Genomic DNA, 19,475 nt, shown 5'->3' on the forward strand with positions numbered 1-19,475 from the left:
GGTGATAAAATCAGACAGAGAAGATTTATTTCATCAGTTGCTGCCCCATAAATTTATCTAAAATGTTTGACCTTTTGGGAATTATAAATGTATATTTAAATTATATATTTCACAAGTATGTATTGTGTAGCAATTAATTTTTCCATTAAAATGAGGACAAATAAAGTTATTCCATGAATGACATAGTACACATCTGAGATAATAAAACCCAGGCACCTCTTAATCTGCCTAAGTAAATGAGGTGGTTCACTAAAGCATGACACCAGGATATGTCCCCAGTTGTTTAAATAAGTTGAATAAATGGGCACTGAATTCTTGCTACCCCTACAAAGACATTGTTAGCAATTTATCATAACGAAGGTAAAAATAAAATATGTACGTTACTAAACATAGCCTCTTTTGGTGCTGTTTTCCACTAAATAAATTACATTTTAAGTGAAATAAGCTTTTTATTATAACCTACCAGGCCCTTCATAGCCTGGCCTCAATCTGTATCATTACCAGTAATGCATAATATAATCTGGAAGATTTGTTGATAGGATTAAATTAAATCATCTATTCACAGTTACAATGAAAGGTCTGGCACATAGTAGATTTTCAGTTAATACTTGTTCCTTTCCTTTGCCTGCCTTTAGAATATGCAAAAACCACAGATGCACTATATAACCTCTTTATCAGACCAGTGTGCTAATTTCCTTGAAAAGAGTGAACAGCCATATGATACAATGATGCATAGGGTAGTGTTTCTAATTTTCCTGAGGATCTAAATGTACAAAGCTCACACAAACTTTGGAGAACAAAGGAAGCAGGTTTCCTGAAGTTTGTGGGTAGGTGTCCTACCTCTGCTTCTTAATCGGCTCCTAGGGGCAGGTTCTGCTGAGCCCCAGCGTCTAGTCAAGCTCTCCTAGATGTAGAAGAGACTGCTCAGTTCACAGCATTTATATGAGCAAGTCGCCTAAGAAACATGAGGTTGGTCAGAGCTCTGGCAGCTGGCTAAAATCCACTTCAGGTTCCGGAAAATAGTCACAATAATAAGCTCTTCAGATAGCCCTCGACTTCTGTTATTAGATTGAGTCCTTCAGTACTCTCAGTACTCCTCAATAACCAACCATATGCTAAAAATTTAAGAGAATATTGTGACTGAGTTTTAGAGTAAACCCTTACAGACGAGGAAACAGAGGCCCATAGAAGTTCAAGTAGTAAATTGACACATTCTAAATTAAGACTAATGTGTTTTCAACAATAAACATTTAGATATTATACTTTTTGGTGATGGTGGTAACATGGTAATATGAGTACCAATTGCTAGATGAAATTAAGACATGAAAACCTTTCTATCTTCACTTTTCCAGATCAGGCTTTACTTTGGCATATTATGTGGAATGGCTTAAGCCTTTCTCCAGGTTAATTTATTAGTAATCACGGTGTTTCTCTAAAAAAACTAATTATTCAAGACATTCCAATATAAATAGAATATCTTTCTCCTTTACACGGAGCTTGTTGAGAAGGAAGAAAGGAATCCCTTGCAACATAATCATCTTCTCCAACTTTATTTTCATTTTCTCCTTTAAAAAAATCCTTCCGTCAAGACTGATTGACTTAGTGTTAGGATCAGAATTTTCACTTAACCTGTTCCTCTTACTAAGAGTGCTGCCCTTAATTCTCTCCACCTCTCTAAATTGTATCCTTCCTTTAAGATCCAGCAAAATTGAACTATCCCCCAAGAACTGTTCTTGGTCCATTGCTGTTCATAGTAACCAGTGTTCTCCTATTTATTTAACCTTTGAGACGTGACGTTTCATATGTTCTTTTTGTTTTTCTTTGCTAATAGCATCCAAACCATCCAAAGCCCCTTTAGTACAGTAACTATGTCACAGTTTTACCATTTAACTGAGGACTATTGAATTATATGTAGGGGCTTTATAAGCATCTCATCAAGATAAATATCGCTCAGATAAAGTGTACTAATAAAAGTATAAGGTCATATCACATGGTTTAACTGGTCAACTGTAAGGATACTAAAATTCTTGAATTGTTGGGCTATGTCATATAGGACATCCTGGGATATTGGAGAAGCAAGGAACTATTAATATAAGAGTCCTGTTTATCACTAAGCAACATGTAAAGAAAAAAAATAAATCTTGCAATTTCTAGAACTTGACAGTGTGCTCTGTTAGTGCAGCTTCTTATTTACATACATGTATTTTTGGATTCAACTGAACAATAGTATCTAGTTCAAAGAAAGTTACTGTAAGAACCTTGTCATGAATAGAATCACACATCAAAGGATCTAAAGCACTTGTGGTATTTTTTCTATTTTTAAAATGTCAAGTCTCACTTTGTAGGATGCAATCTGCAATAACATGTATTGCATTTAGAGCCAAGAAAGAAACTGCATTAACAATGTAATTGCATACAGTAAGGGTCACTTATATTTTGACCATCATTTAAAATCTCACTAGGTAGAAGCAGCAAGTTCAAAAGAACAATCTATTTATTTTTTTCCATTCCCATATCTCTACCTCTCTCTAGTGCCTTCATTGTCTCTATAAGATAGAAACATGATGTCATTATTTTTTAATGTTCATATTTTTTGAAAAAATGAAACAATATTCCAAGATAGTATTTTTTAAAAAACAGAATTATACCAGATATCCAAATCTATAATAAAACAGAGGTTTATTTTTGGTTGTTTTTTCAACTGGCACATATAAAAGGAAATAATTATATTAATTTATATCAAAATAATATTGATCTATTAATGTGATTGCTTTCATTTATTACCAAGATGTTCTTTGTTTAATGGTTGGATATTAGAAGGAAATAACATCTTTGTCCTTACTAAAGCACTGTTTTATTAAATTCCTAAAGAGAAAACTAAAACCACAATATTTCACATGTACAGATACTCAGCATTATGCCCTGAAAATACAATTTCTAAGAGAATTTTCTCCTTCTAGCTCTTTATGAAAGGCTTCTTCTGTCTTGGTGCATTATGTATGCTTGTTATATGTTTCTGTAGCATTATTACAAATTCTGCTAAATCAGTTCTTTAATCTTTCTATGACTAATTGATTTGGATAATTTACAAAGTACATCATTTAATGAACATAAAATTAATCTTTTAAAAATACACAGCCACTACCTCCTTTGTCACACCACAGCCATGATAGTTTTTGCAACTACTCTAGGGTATCTTAGAGAATTGTTTTACTTCATAAATCTCTACTTCCCTTTTTTAGGCTCAGGAAAGCAGGATCTACAGACATGAAAATTAGCATTGGAATGTATCAAAAGTTATAATCCTGGTAGGATCACTTGCTCAGGGCTTTATTTTAAATAGGTGTAATCAGCCCTTGATTATTCCTTAGAATCATTATGTTAACATTTGGTAAATATTGGCCACTGGTATTCCCTATTTGCTAAAATTAGAAAAGGGCTTGGAAAAAAATTTTAAAGGTGCTAATTAGGGTAACAATTAAGAGTCCAGATCTGCAGCCAGAATGCTTGGGCTCAAATCTCAAAATTGCCATGTACTAGCTACATGGACCTTGGGAAATTTAATTAACTGAGCAATGCTTCTATTTTCTCATGCAAAATAGAATAAGGCTATTGTAAGGACTCAATGAATTAATTTATATAAAGAATTTAGAATAATGCCTGGCATATGGCAAGAGTGCAACAAATGTTAACTGCTGTTATTATTATTGATATCATGTTAAAGATAGTTATTAGTGAAATATAATGAAGATACTTAATTTGTCAATCAGCACATGCAAATTGCTACTAAATATAGTAAAAAAGTAAAGTTAGTATGTTGAAGTTTCATTTTCTAGAACACTAAGAAATATTAACATACTGTGGTCCCTCTCTAGAAACAATATGACTAGCAGAAAATACAAATATATTACAAAGTCAAAACATGACCACATCACTGAAAAAGTCATTAAAAATTCCAAAAAGCTAATTTATTATTTCCGAATTAATCTGTAAATATATTTTCTCTACTAAAATTTAATAACAGATAGGTGATGACAGTCACCAAAAGAGGAGAGCTATCTTACATTTGACAAAAAAAAAAAAAAAAAAAAAAAAAAATTACATGAGTTACTTTTCTGTGGCATGGGAATAGAAAGTAAGCATTTTATTTTAGTAATAGATTTGCAAATCCTAAACTTTATCTTTGCCTGAGGCTTTCTTCAGCCCTGGAAAGCTGCCAGTGAACAGGATAGTTCAGAGATTAAAATGTAACACCTCCATGGAGCAATGCCCAATTGGCAGCTAGTGAATCAATACACTGCTCCCTTGCCCCTCGAATGGGAAGATCCTGAGGTACCTATTTTATACTAGCTCTAAGGTTTTCTCCAGCAAGGTTAAGCTTCAGTCATCCACAGTGGTAGCTGACTTGATAATGTGCTTTCTATTGGCGGTCTTGTCTTCCTTGTCTCTCCTTCCCATCCTACTACCCTCACCTCTCAATGAACTATGTGTGATCAGATTTCATCTCAAATTTGTTGTTTTGAGGGAGTACCCAAACTAGGATTCCTGGTAAACTGGAGATGGTGTGATCAGAGTTTAGGCCGAGAAACTAGAGAGGAAATGGGGCTTTCAGCAGAAGCAGAAGCTGGAAAGGAGGATTTGAATCAGGGAGTTTATATTCCTAGCCATTGGTTTCTTGACATCATGAGTTGCCTTCTTCTTCAATGCCCTGGTGTTGGCAGGTGTTAGTACATACTTGCAAAAAACTATATTGTTAGCAGTTCAGGGCTAAGTTAAGAGCCCAACTCTTTCATAATCAAATTAAATTTCAGTGGAGACATGCCTTGTTTATGTCTTCTTTCTTTGCTTCACATCCCATCGATTTTTCATCATGTGCAAATGGTCCCGAGAGCCTTTGCATGGTCTGTCGGCTCCAGAAATTCTGCAACTCTGCAGGGAAGGCATGCTCCAGGCTGCAAACCCAGTGTCTCAGTAACCTCATTCAGCTCTTGGCAACTGTTGGAGGCATGGTGGTGACTGAAGCAGCAGTTTCTCAGCATGCTGAGAGAAAAGAACTCTTTCCTCCGGAGGTATTCAGAGCTATGGCCATTCCACTATCCAAAATGCTGTTTTCAAGTTTAACACTGTTTGCTAACACAGGTCTTTATGTTCACACGTAGTTTCTTTTTGGTAGGCCCCTGGACCAAACAGGATAAGTCACAGGAGCTCCTAAAAAATGGCCATGTGTTTCGGGAACTATATATTCCAAATGTTTCCTGGGATTACAACCCTTCTCCTTGAAGCAAATTGCCCTATCAGAGGCTATTGGAATCCTTCAATGACTTTGGAAATCCGTTGCTAAAAGATAACCTACCACCTAAGGTAGTCTTCATTTGAGACTACCTCAGTCCTTCAAAATCATTCTAATGTCTTTGAAAACTTAAGAAGGAAAAGTGAGATCTTGAACCATTTCATTCCTAAAAGGTTAGAGATTCCATGACGATTTTCCTATCTCTTTCTCCTCCAACTATTGGCCTTCACAAATGTAAGCAGTGGAAGCAAGGCCTTTGGCAAGGCCTCCCAAGCATTCCACCAAAATTTTTCTGCAGAAGAAACCCTCAAGTCATCCATTGGCAAGAATAGGAGCATTATTCAGGTGTTGGGATGTTTCTGCTTATACGTGAAACTCTCTTGGGGCTGTCATGGTAGCTCTTGTTGGGGCTGAGGGAACAGGTGTGGCATTTAAAATTTTCCTCACTAGTTTCTGTGATGTGGGTTGTGTCTGAAGCTTCCTTTTTGATAGTTGTGGAGGTTGTATAAGTTCTCGCTTTACTAAGACACTTTTACTTCCAAGTAATTTTTTTATATATATAAACTTGTCAAATTATAGTTGAATATTAGATATCATAAATCTTGCTATAGGTCAAGGGGAGCAATGGAAAGGAAGTGAGACAAACAGTCTGTTTTTTGGAATATACAAGAAACATATCCCAAACAAGTAACTGCACAGCTCGGATGATAATGTGGAGAATGTGCTGGAGGCAGACATTTAAAACAATTAGGGAGTTTGTGGAGTACTCCAAATGAAAGACAATGACAATCTTAAGGCTAGATTTTAGTCACATTATGGATACATGGATTTTGTGCACTAATTGTGCATTACACCATTTAATTTCTAATTTTGGGGGGAAATAACTTGGGTATGTCAGGAATACATCTTTGATCCCTCTCCTCTATGGATACTGCAGCTTTGGAAAAGGGTCGTGAGGACTGGCGGCTGCTTCTCATTCTGTTCATCTTCAGGAAACTCCCTCCACTCTTCTTGCCCATGGCTGGCTGCCCTAAGGTTTGTTATCCACAGGATATTTGTTGTTAAATTGGGGAGTTTCTAGTATAAAGTGACATAAATCAGAGACATGTCACTTCAGGATGAACATAACAGCCTGAAGGACACTATGCACCACAAAATCCTGTTGTAAAGACTCTTGCCAGGCTATGATTTATCAGGTTATGCCTCTGCTCTGAAAGTTAAAAGGAGTGGAGCAGACTCCCTGCAGATCACTGAATCATGGCCATATAGCTTGGATGAGTTTTAGGGTTTTCTGACCCTATGCCCCACAATCCACACACAAACTTACTTCCCAGTAACTGAGAATTCTGTTTCAGTCACACCGGTTTCTTGTTTCTCTAAAAAATCTTGTTTTACTCTAAAAGTAAAAAGAAATGTTGGCTTTTTTCTACCCCAGATTGCTGCTCATTTTATTCCCTTGGTCTAGAATACCTTTCTCATTTTACAGTCATCTAGGTTCCTGCTCCCCAAATATGTGTGTATGGTGTCGTTATGTGGTTTGTTTAGAGTGGAATAGAAAATGGTGCTTTCTAAGAAATAAAAGATTCATATTTACTAATTTTAACTTCTTTTTTAACTTAATTTTTAACTTCTTTTTCCAATTGTGTAAAAGTGGAATGGACTTATCTCTAACAGGAAAGTAAGTTCTAAGGAGAGCACCTATCTTTTATGACATTTTAGCTCTTTTCTCTCCCCCATAGCATGGTAATGATCACACAATAAAGGATCAATAGCTACTAGTTAGGATGGTTCATGATTCATCTACTATTTGTCATGGTGTCTTATAGCATGTGTTAAAGTGAATTAATAATGGCCTGAGAAGGACTCTGTACTTCTATATTTGAGTCCTTGTGGATGAACTGTAATCTAACTAATAGGTAGACAAGATTCACAGCCTAAGAGTATGTGCCTGTAACAATAGCTGAGTCTTTGTCAATCCCAGAAGCCATACTTCAACCACTCATACATTGCTGAGTGTTCAAACTGTGTTCAAATAAAGCAAACACCAATCAGCAACCAATCCAGCTGTTTCTGTACCTCACTTCCAATTTCTATACATCACTTTCCTTTGCTTTGTCTATAAATTTGTTCTGACCATGAGTCATCCCTACAGTCTCTGAATCTGTTGTGATTTTGAGGGCTGCCAGATTCGCAAATCACTCATTGCACAATTAAGCTCCTTTAGATTTAATTCAGCTGAAGGTTTTTTTTGTTTTGTTTTTTCACATGCCACAGTGACATCCCAGTTTTTTTTTTTTTTCCCATGGTAACCTGTAAAACAGGTGTTATGCTTATCTTACAGCATCAACTTTCATAGTAGGGCTCTATTGCGTTTTAAATTTAACTGAGGACATTTTAAAAAATCCCATGATAATAGTTTAACTTACAGCTTAAGTGAAAGGTATAAACTATGGTTACTTTTATCTGGGTATATAAAAATATAGAAAACCACACAATGCTCAACCATGCTTGTGGCTAAAGAGAAATTACATTATAGACCCAAGGCAATGGTATTATTTTAGTGAACCTATATATGTTTTACTGCATTGTCCACTCAATATATGACAAATTTGTTAAAAGCATTTATTGCAAATACAGTCACCATACTGGGTAATGAGCTACAATAATTAAGGGGAGAAAATGTACCCTACTCTTTAGATATTGACAGTTGAGTAAATAATCTTTTTCTTTCTACATTGGTCTGGTAAGTAAGAGGAAGATTTGTGATGAAGTCAAAGAATTACAGTTATCCCATATAAAAGTTTATCTTTCTTTGGCCTGTAGTAATTTTAGTTGTATTTAAAGGTGCAAAAGAATATTTTCAGAAAACTTAATACAGATATATATATATACACACATATACACGCACACACACGTGTGTGTGTGTTTACACTTTTTCCTTAACTCTGTAAATAATCTGTTGCCTTGTTGCCTCATAGGGTGATATTTATATTCTTAACATTCTAGAATAAGTTTCTATGTATAGTTTTTATCTTTTGACAATCTGATCTTGCCTAACATTAGTGAGACCACTAACTCTAGGAACATCAATATTATTTAGTAAGAGAGGAAAGCCTTTGCAATGTGGTGATTATTAACTCAGTTTTCAACACAATGATCCTTTTATATTTTTAAAATATTTTTAGTTCTTTACAGTTTTTCTTATTTCTAATTTATTCTTCCTTTATCTTCTGCTCAGGGCTAGTGTGGTCAGAGAATAATGGAAAAGGAAAGACACCAGGGTCTTGAGGTACATGTGTGCTTGTAAAGTCATTACATTGTAATTTTACAGATGGTGAATAGTTATTTACTTATGTTATGTGCCACAGGTATGCAAATATCATAGATGTTCAGGATTGGAAATAAGATATTACAGGTATTGGCCGGTAGTATTACAAGAAACATAGGTTTTTGTTTTTTTTTCTTCACCAGGAAACACAGTAGTATAGTGGAAAGAACAGTTGGCGAGAAGTAAAGAATTTAGAGTCTAGCTTTAGTTTTCCACAGATAACCAACTGAGAGATTTTTTTCTAGATTCTGACTTAAACCTCGTGTTATAGCAAAAAAAGTAGCACAGGCCTTCAAATCAATGACACTTGGGTAGGTGACTTGAGCAAGTTAACTAATCTCTGAGAGCCTCAGTTTCTTTTTTTTATATGAACATGGTACCTGCCTTGCTGAGCTGTTGTGAGAATTAGAGAGAATGATGTTTGAAAACTTCCATACAGCTCTGATACCTAGTAGGTGCTCCAGAAAATTTGGTTATTGATATTTTAGCTTTGCCATTACTGTTAACTGTTCTCAGGGAAGCTGATTTTCAGTGTTTTTGACATAGAATATTAATTCCCCATCTACCTGTCTCTTAGGGTTGTCAGGATAATGAAATGAGATATACAGGTATAAAGCACTTTGAAAAGAATGAGGCCTCATATGAATGTAAAGGAAAGTTGTTCTGGTGTGCCTGAGGAAGACTGAGTTTCAGAGTGGGTAAGAATATGCAGTGTGGCTCATCTCTGTGCTGCAGGACAAGGAGTATACAAATCTTCCTCTTGCTTACAAAGCTGCAAAGAAAGCCGATTTAGTCTAAGCATTCCGTTGTGGGCCAGGTGTTTCTGAAGTCTCAATCTTTGTTGCCAGAAGGTAGTTGGCTTATATTCCAGTGTTCAAGGTGCCAAGCCACTCTTAAAAAACAAACAAAACAGCTTTCTCCAGCAGCACTCAGAGAAGCCGCCTTTCTCCCTCCTCCTTTTTCTTTTTTAATCTTTTGTAATGTGTGGTATCCAGATTCTAACTGTAAACAAAACATGTCTTTTCTGTAGTCTCTATTATACAGTGCAAACTGGAAAAAAAAAATCAATCAGAATCCTTTTTAATTTCTTTTAAAAATCCTTTTTATAAATAATTTATTTTTATATTTTGGTGTTTCTTGTATGATTTGGATGAAGTGAGGTGGAATTGAAGGATAATTTATGTCAATCTATTGCACACAGTTCATTTCCTGAAGTACAGCATAATCAGAGTAGGCAGTTTCCCAGGATTTTTGTGATCACTCTGCTAGTGTAGGGGCAAAGGGAAAGCTTCCCCTCCACTCTCTGAAGGTTTGCTGAAAATGAACTGACAACAGGCAGGCTAATAGGAGAAAAATGCATAGTTATTTATTTCATGTGCATGATGGGGTGGATGCATAGGATTATGCAATAACTCAATGGACTATAGAAACATATTTATGTACCCTTTTTTGTAAAGCAGAGAGAGATGGGGAATTTAGACCATTCTTCTCATGAATAGTAAATTATTATTAGGCATAATAAATGGACCTGGAAGACAAAATTAATTTGTAAATGATTCTCTTTAGTATTTGAATCATCCTTAGAGGTGACACTATCTGTTTGGAAAAGTCCATCTAGGTGTAGTTGTATCCCTCATTGACAAACAATGAGATTTCCAAGAGAGGATTAAAGGTAATTATGTTCCTCTTTGGAGGTTCACAGCTTTTAGATGGATAAGAGAACTTCCGAGAACATCCTCATCGTGTGCTTTGAGAAACACCGAAGTGTTGGGAGGGTGCGGGGTAAGCAAGGGCAGGGAGACCTTGAGGCCCTTTCTTTAGCTCAGTATGTCAAAGTCTTATTTTGCGGGATACTTTTTCAGCACCCCAACATTGGGGATAAGATTCTGCAAAGATATGTTAGGAATTGGTTGGTACATTTGGGAGAAAACTACCTCAAAGGAATAAAAGGTTATCAAAAATGGTTTTTCAATGAGAACACATGTACATGGGAGGGGAACAACACACGCTGGGGTCTGTCGGGGGGTAGGGTGGTGGGAGGGGAGAGCATTAGGAAAAAATAGCTAATGCACGCGGGGCTTAATACCTAGATGATGGGTTGGTAAGTGCAACAAACCACCATCATCTACATTTACCTATGTAACAAACCTGCATATCCTGCACATGTACCCCAGAACTTAAAATAAAAATAAAAAAGGGGTTCTTTCTTCTCTTTATTTCTAATAAACACATTTTCCCAAGCAGATAGAAGAAGATCAAATTGAATTATATTTTTTACGACTTGAATTGTGCAAACAATTGGGAAATATAACTTTTAATGTTGTATTAGTTCGTTTTCACACTGCTGATAAAGACATACCGATGACAGGGCAATTTACGAAGGAAAGAGGTTTAATGGAGAACTCACAGTTCCATGTGGCTGGGGAAGCCTCATAATCATGTTGGAAGGCAAGGTGGAGCAAGTTACATCTTACGTGGATGGCGGCAGGAAAAGAGCTTGTATAGGGGAACTCCTGTTTTTAAAACTATCAGATCTCATGAGACCCATTCACTATCACAAGAATAGCATGGGAAAGACCCGCTCCCATGATTCAATCATCTCCTACTGGGTCCTTCCCACAACATGTGGAATTATGGGAGCTACAAGATGAGATTTGGGTGGGGGCACAGAGCCAAACCATATCATTGCACCCCTGGCCCCTCCCAAATCTCATATCTTTACATTTCAAAACCAAACATGCCTTCCCAACAGTTCCCCAAAATCTCAACTCATTTCAGCATTAACTCAAAAGTCCACAGACCAAAGTCTCATCTGAGACAAGGCAAGTCCCTTCCACCTATGAGCCTGTAAAATCAAAAGAAAGTTAGTTACTTCTTAGATACAATGAGGTCTCAGGTATTGGGTAAATACAGCCATTACAAATGGGAGAAATTGACCAAAATACAGGGGCTACAGGCTCCATGCAAGTCCAAAATCCAGCAGGGCAGTCAAATCTTAAAGCTCTAAAATGATCTCCTTTGACTCCATGTCTCACATCCAGGTTATGCTGATGCAAGAGGTGGGTTCCCATGGCCTTGGGCAGCTCTGCCCATGTGGCTTTGCAGGGTATGGCCCCCCTCCTGGCTGCTTTTACTGGCTGGTGTTGAGCAACTGTGGCTTTTTCAGGTATGCAGTGCAAGCTGTTGGTGGATCTACCATTCTGGGGTCTGAGGATGGTGGCGTGGCCGTCTTCTCACAGCTCCACTAGGTGGTGCCCCAGTAGGGACTCTCTGTGGGGGCTCTGACCCCACATTTCTTTTTTGCAGAGGTTCTCCATGATGGCCTCGCCCCTGCAACAAATATTTGCTTGGGCATTCAGGCGTTTCCATACACCTTATGAAATCTAGGCAGAGGTGGGCTGGGCGCGGTGGCTCACACCTGTAATCCCAGCACTTTGGGAGGCCAAGGCGGAAGGATCATGAGGTCAGGAGATCAAGACCATCCTGACTAACATGGTGAAACCCCATCTCTACTAAAAATACAAAACAAAATTAGCTGGGCGTGGTGGTGGGTGCCTGTAGTCCCAGCTACTTGGGAGGGTGAGGCAGGAGAATGGCGTGAACTCAAGAGGCGGAGCTTGCAGTGAGCCAAGATTGTGCCACTGTGCTCCACCCTGGGCAACAGAGCGAGACTCCATTTCAAAAAAAGAAAAAAAAAGAAATCTAGGCAGAGGTTCCAAACCACAATTCTTGGCTTCTGTGTACCCACAGGATCAATACCATGTGGAAGCTACCAAGACTTGGGGCTTCCACCCTCTGAAGCAACAGCCTGTGTTGTTCGTTGGCCCATTTTAGTCAAGGCTGGAGCAGCTGGGACTCAGGGCACCAAGTCCCAAGACTGCACACAGCAGAGGGACCCTGGGCCTGGCCCATGAAACTATTTTTTCCTCCAAAACCTCCAGGCTTGTGATGGGAGGGGCTGCCGCAAGGTCTCTGACATGCCCTAGAGACATTTTCCCCATTGTCTTGATGATTTAACATTTGGCTCCTTTTTTACTTAGGCAAATTTCTCCAGCTGGCTTGAATTTCTCCATAGAGAATGAGATTTTCTTTTCTATCACATTGTCAGGCTGCAAATTTTCCAAATTTTTATGCTCTGTTTCCCTTTTAAAACTGAATGCCTTTATCAGCACCCAAGTCATCTCTTGAATGCTCTGCTACTTAGAAATTTCTTCTACCAGATACCCTAAATCATCTCTCTCAAGTTCAAAGTTCCACAAATCTCTAGGATGGGCAAAATGCCACCAATCTCTTTGCTGAAACATAACAAGAGTCACCTTTGCTCCAGTTCCCAACAAGTTCCTTATCTTTATCTGAGACCACCTCACCCTGTATTTCATTTTCTCTATAATTGTCAGCATTTTGGTCAAAGTCATCCAACAAATCTCTACGGAGTTGCAAACTTTCCCACATTTCCCTGTCTTTTTCTGATCCCTCCAAACTGTTCCAATGTCTCCCTATTTCCCAGTTCCAAAGTTGCTTCCACATTTTCAGGTATCTTTTCAGCAGTGCCCCACTCCTGGTACCAATTTATTGTATTAGTATGTTTTCATGCTGCTGATAAAGACATATCCAAGACTGGGCAATTTACAAAGGAAAGAGGTTTAATGGAAAACTCACAGTTTCACGTGGCTGGGGAAGCCTCACCATCATTGCAGAATACAAGGAGGAGCAAGTCACATCTTTCATGGATGGTGGCAGGAAAAAAGAGAGCAGGGAAACTCCCATTTTTAACACCATCAGATCTTGTGAGACACATTCACTATCATGAGAACAGCATGGGAAAGATATGCCCCCATGATTCAGTCATCTATTACCAGGTCCCTCCCATAACACATGGGAATTATGGGAGCTACAAGATGAAATTTGGGTGGGGACACAGAGCCAAACCGTATCAAATATTAAATGGAATTTGCACCTTGTTGAATATATATATTTCGATATATAACATCATAATTTCCTAGTAAATTATATCTTTTATGCATTCTGTCTCAAGTTAGTATGCTAATTTCCCCTGTGTAGTTTCACAAGACAATGTTTTTCATTCACTAACCACATTTCACACTGCATTAATAATAACACAGTCGCATTTCCCTGTGTGCTGCCTTCAGGGTTATGAGATATGTAGGGACATTCGTTAAGCCCAGGTAAATATTTAAATATCACTTATGAGAGAGAGAGAGATAACAATGGCATTTGCTGCGAGCCCTAAGGTCCTTTGAGATGTGTATGAATGCATATGACTTGTTCAGCCTATTAAGCAGATGCTAGTTCAGCTGTAGTGCATGTGTTAATATTCAGACAGTTTTGGGGTGGGGTCATGGGGGAATTATATATGTACGAAGATTGCAGATATGAGCTTTGGGGATGCCTTTTAAAATTTGTATTTATTTATTTTAAGCATTGATCTCACAGATGTATTAATACTATTAGTTTTGATTCTAGAAAATTATAAAAATTAAAAAGCAATTAGGAATAGAATAAAAGCATGAAGAAAAATCGTATCTAAGATTTTGAAGGAGGTTTATTGGAAGCCAAATGTGAAGATCTACCCGTGAAGACACACCAAACAAAGAGTCTGTTACAGGTTGGGAGGCTTTCCTAAGGAAGCTTAGAAGAAGGGAGGAAGACTCCTCATATCAGAGTTGTTCTTTTTACTGGAGGGTATAACACAGAGGTTATAATCACTGGCTACAGATATCAACATACAGGTTAAAATGTCTACATGCAAGACAATTGGCAAAACTTCCTGATTCTGAAACAAATCAGCCAAACTTCACGATTCAAAGATAAATCAGCATCCTTTTCAATGTCATTAGGTTATGTATTCATCAGCATGTAATTTGGGGAACTCAGAAAAAATTCTTTACTCAGTGACAGGATGTTACCATAAATCACAAGACAAGTTAACTTGGAAGACTGTTTACTTTCAAAGTAAACTGCCAAATGTGGCCTGCAGGTTATCAAATAAAATAAATCGATCATTAATTTTGTCTGAAGTTTTCCTTAGTCCAATAACCAGGCATTGATTTTCAGGTGTTCCTCTTTACTGTTTGTTTGGTCATGTGATATTACGAACTGTAAGGAATTATTTAAAGTCTAAATAGTACAACTCTTTCAATTAGGGAAGCCATTTCTTAATATTTCAGCTCACAAAAGGAATAATATATTTCTTTATACTATTCTGAGATGTGAAAAAGATACTGAGGTCTTTTTCTTTATAGAAAGATAAATAAAGATTTAAAAGAAAAAGAGATTTTATAAAACTATATTATTCCTGTGTGTTTTTGCTGCTCTAGATGTATAAAAATATCTGAAATAATGAAAAACAAACAAATGAAAACTCATAATTACTGAATGCTAGTATTTTCTTTTTCCTTTTTTCTTTCAGCTCTCAGGAGAAGTGATTTTGCAAATTGCCAACGAACCTGTTCTGCCCTTTAATGCACTTGATATAGCTTTAGAAGTTCAAAACAACCTTAAAGGTAATTTTCCTTTGAATTATAGTAATTTTACCAATGAAAAATTGTTCAACTAATTTTCAACAAGGAATGGATGAAGTAATCAATGATCTTACTAGCCATGGCAATGCTGTGCTTCCTGGAGAGGGTGATCCTGGGAAGGACCTGGAAGAATTTTAGTTTTCATTCAACAAAAATGAGATGCACAGATGTGTAAGGATAATGGAGAATATCAGATTTTAAAGGATGGCCCAACTATTTTATCAAAGAGATTTATAATTCTAAGTTTCTGTTATTATTTACAGGTTTCATGTAGAATAATACAGTTCAATGATCCAGTTTTTTTGGGTTTTATTTATTTATTTAACATTCTAACAGCCAATCAGTTCAAACAAGACTGGCCCAGAAGTTTCTCTTTTGGGGTTGGTTTCTGTGTGGTATGGGCCCCATTCCATTTGACTGAGATATTGGCTCAGACTTTAGATCAAAGATGGTAAAGAAGAAACCAGGCAATTATTTCTGAGTTTCTATTTCAATTCCTTCATGTTTGAATATATCTCTCTCAGCAGAATTCTGACCCCATCCTAATAATTACCTTCATTTCCCCTTCATCTACATACAAATCTTTCAATTAGGCTCCTAATTTGTCTTCATTAACCAAATACAAAGGGCAGTATTGTGATTAAAGATTTCACCCTCCTCCTCTTTGAGTCACACATCTTCCTAACAGATCTTTAATGAGTCATTTGTGGACAACTACTTCTCACTAAAAAGTCAATATTTTAACTGTAGAGCTGAAACAGTAATCCTTTGAAAATGGATCATTCTAAAAAGCCAAATATCTCCAATAGCTGAAAATTTAATTTTTTTTTTCTTTTTTTTGAGATGGAATCTCACTGTCTATTGCCCAGGCTGGAGTGCAGTGGTGCGATCTCAGCTCACTGCAACCACCACCTCCCAGGTTCAAGTAATTCTCCTGCCTCAGCCTCCCAACTAGCTGGAACTACAGGCACATGCCACCACACCCGGCTAATATTTGTATTTCAGTAGAGATGGGGTTTCACCGTGTTGTCCAGGCTGGTCGCAAATTCCTGAGCTCAGGCAATCTGCCTGCCTCGGCCTCCCTAAGTGCTGGAATTACAGGCATGAGCCACCGCACCTGGCCCCGTTTTTTTTTCTTTACCTGGATTGTTTCTTACTCCCTGGATTAGAGATTACTCCATTTTTCCCCCTCAATACTTCTTATGATTTTATTATAGTGACTGTAAAACCATGACCTTGTGAACAGTTTGAGCCACTTACAGCTATTTGTTACCATACAAATAGCCTCATATTGCTCTCCTTTTTATATATTTAAGTTAGTCTCTATATAGTTTCCTTCTTTCCTACCTACATTAGGCTTTCATCTTACTGTTGTCAGTGTGTCTACTGTAGCAGTCACTCTGGGCAACCAAACATATGGCATTTTGCAAAATAAGAACAAAGAAGGTATAAATAAAGGTCTAAATAGTTTTGTGAATAATAAATATCATTTTTGCAAATATTTTTTAAACAGTAATTTTATTTATTCTGTAAACTGTTTTGCTGTTTCTTTAGTTTTTATATTTTATACTTCAGAAAATTCTATTGGTATTCCATATAAAACTTTAAACTTTCAGAGAACAAAAGGAGTTTAACAACCTCACAATACTTGTTCATCTAAAAGCAATAACTATCATGCATGAAAAGAAGCCCCAAAGAGTATACTGCAAAATGCTAACATTATATAATAGAATTATAAATGATAGGTTGCTTTTCTGAGACCAGAAGTATTAGCAATACTGTCATTTTACATGCTAAAATCCATTTTTTAAACAATGGGGTTTATTCTTCAAAATTCATATATATGATCCTTTTGTGGTTCATATTTGTGACGATTCGGTTGTCAGGCCAATGCGTGAGATTTACCTCCTTCAAACCTTGTTAGCACATTGGCACATTTCAATTGTCTGACATAAGAAATCTACAAATTGGCACAATATTTCCACATTATAACCACTATATAAACATTTTAATTAACATAGGCTAATACTGATGCTCAAAAAGATGACCTATTGGGTTATTGCTAGAATTAGATTATTAATCTGGTTGGTGTGGATGATTAAGAACCCTTTCAACATCTGAAGAAAATTATTATCTTTCTCCACAGAAAGTTAAATGTATACAAAAATTTTTGCATGTAATCCCCATGGACTTCACATCTCCTGAATCCACTTTTTCATTCATTTAACAAATATTTATTAAGCCTCTCTGGTATGCTTGGCACAGTTCCATTATCAAAACAAACAAACAAAACAACAAACAGCAGTTAGATAAATAAACCAAAATTAAAATCCCTTCTCCTAAGAAACATGCCTACATACATTCCCATAGTGGAACAAAATTAGCATAAATAAAAGCAAATCTGAAAATAGCATTATGCTCAAACTAATATCAATCACTAAATGCCATAATATTAATTACTTTGATACAAATTTGCATTCCCAAAATAAATGTCATAGCAGAACATAGCAGTTGTATCCAGAGTATGGAGGAGAGATCTGACCTGAGAATGTAAATTTCGGATTCATCCTAGATGAAATTACTAGGGGATTACATGTAGAGGACAGAAAAGGTCTAAGACTTCTCAGGCACTCCTACCTTTAGAAACTTTGATAAAGGTACAATTATAGAAGGAGACCAAGGAGGAGTGGCCAAAAAATAATAGAAAAACAAGCGAATCTTATAACCAGAGGCCAAGTGGATAATATATTTCAAAGAAGAGGAAGTAATCAACTGTGTCAAATGCTGGTAATGGTTAAACAAAAGGAGAACAGAGAATTGACTAGTGGATTTAGCAATGTGGAAATCATTGGTGATCTTAACAAACAAAATCATTTTAGTAGATTAGTATAAGCAAAAGCCGGATTAGAAGGCATCCGAAAGAAAATGGGAGGTGATAAATTGGGGATGTGTGGCGGTGTCAGAGTCATTTGAACCAGAGTGACTCCACCTTGAATGAGGGCTAGGAAAATGAGGCTGGGACTTACTAGGCCGTATTCCCAGAAAGTTAGGCATTCCTATTCTCTTGATGTTTATGGTTAAAGGAACAGATTGATAACGTTTACTCAACAGACCCAGACTTGGGAGTGTTCTAATATCACAATATCTTGAGAACAGAGGCATTCCTAATTTTGCTTTAAAGACAACAGTATTGGTTCTTGCAAAATATAGTAATTAAGAAAATTAATCCTTTATCACAAACCCTTATAGCAGAGCACATCTCCCCATGATCTTTTTTATCCTGTATGTAAACAAGCATTGTACCTAGGGCGGACATGTTCCTCCTCTTACTTTAGGAAATGTCCTGCTCTCTCTATGGAGTGGCTGTTCTTTCACCACTTTACTTTCTTAATAAACTTGCTTTTGATTTGCACTGCGGACTCGCCCTTAATTTTTTCTTGTGTAAGATCCAAGAACCCTCTCTTGGGGGTCTGGATCGGGACCCCTTTCCTGTAACAGCGGTATAGGTGATAAAAAAGTATGGAGTCAAGGAAGTGTAGCATGTTTTTATTTTGATGACAGTGATCTAGTGGAGAGGTAAAATTTGCTCACACAAGAGAGTAAAGGGAGAATTGCTGGACTGATTTTCTTAAGTAGGGGAAGCACAAGGATTGAGGACTTCACATTAGTTAGGAACTGTCATAGTCCATTCAGGCAGTTAAAACAAAATACCATAGACTGGATGGCTTATCAACAATAGTAATTTATTTCTTACAATTCTGGAGGCTGAGATATCCAAGATCAAAGCACCAGCAGTTTCGCTGTTTGGTGAGAGTTCACTTCCCGGTTCAAAGATGGCCATCTTTTTGCTATTAACTTCACATGGTAGAAGGGTTGAGGGAGCTGTCTTGTGTTTCTTTTAAAAGGGCACTAATTTAATTTTTTAGGGCTCTGGCCTCACGAACTAATCAATTCTAAAAGATCCTACCTCCTAATACCATCACTTTAGGGGTTAGATTTAAACATGAATTTTGGGGGACATAGCATTCATACCAAAGCAGGAACACAGTAGTCCATCCATGAAAATGTGAAGGGAGGCAGAACACACAGTAGATGGGTAAATTTGCTGTTGAGATTCCTTGGCAAGTTTCTTTAGATTAGAAAAACATAAAATAGCTGTTTTTTTTTTAGGAGGGTGAGAAAGTGAAAAACCATGAAAATATAACTTTTTTGGGGCAGAATTAAGAACCCAGAAGAGATACATACTATAAAAGAGATAATTCAGCATAATTTTTGATTTTTTCCAGCCTCCAGAGGGAGATGCAAATGTAGGGGA

At 37.0% G+C, this 19,475-nt stretch overlaps 1 protein-coding gene and 1 non-coding gene across 2 annotated transcripts in view; both read left to right on the forward strand.

The window, feature by feature from the left end:
• NAALADL2 (N-acetylated alpha-linked acidic dipeptidase like 2) overlaps positions 1-19,475 on the forward strand; it is a 1,375,347-nt gene that overhangs the window by 1,283,718 nt on the left and 72,154 nt on the right. The window contains exon 16 of the mRNA XM_063602605.1: positions 15,049-15,142. Within this exon, the coding sequence (XP_063458675.1) occupies positions 15,049-15,142 (94 nt within the window). The remainder of the gene's footprint in view (positions 1-15,048; positions 15,143-19,475) is intronic.
• On the forward strand, positions 17,007-17,112 carry LOC112439502 (small nucleolar RNA U13). The gene has a single exon (XR_003027776.1). It is a non-coding gene; the product is annotated as a small nucleolar RNA U13 (small nucleolar RNA).

This window comes from Pan paniscus, chromosome 2 (assembly GCF_029289425.2).
Source record: "Pan paniscus chromosome 2, NHGRI_mPanPan1-v2.0_pri, whole genome shotgun sequence".
In the NCBI taxonomy this organism is placed as follows: domain Eukaryota; kingdom Metazoa; phylum Chordata; class Mammalia; order Primates; family Hominidae; genus Pan; species Pan paniscus.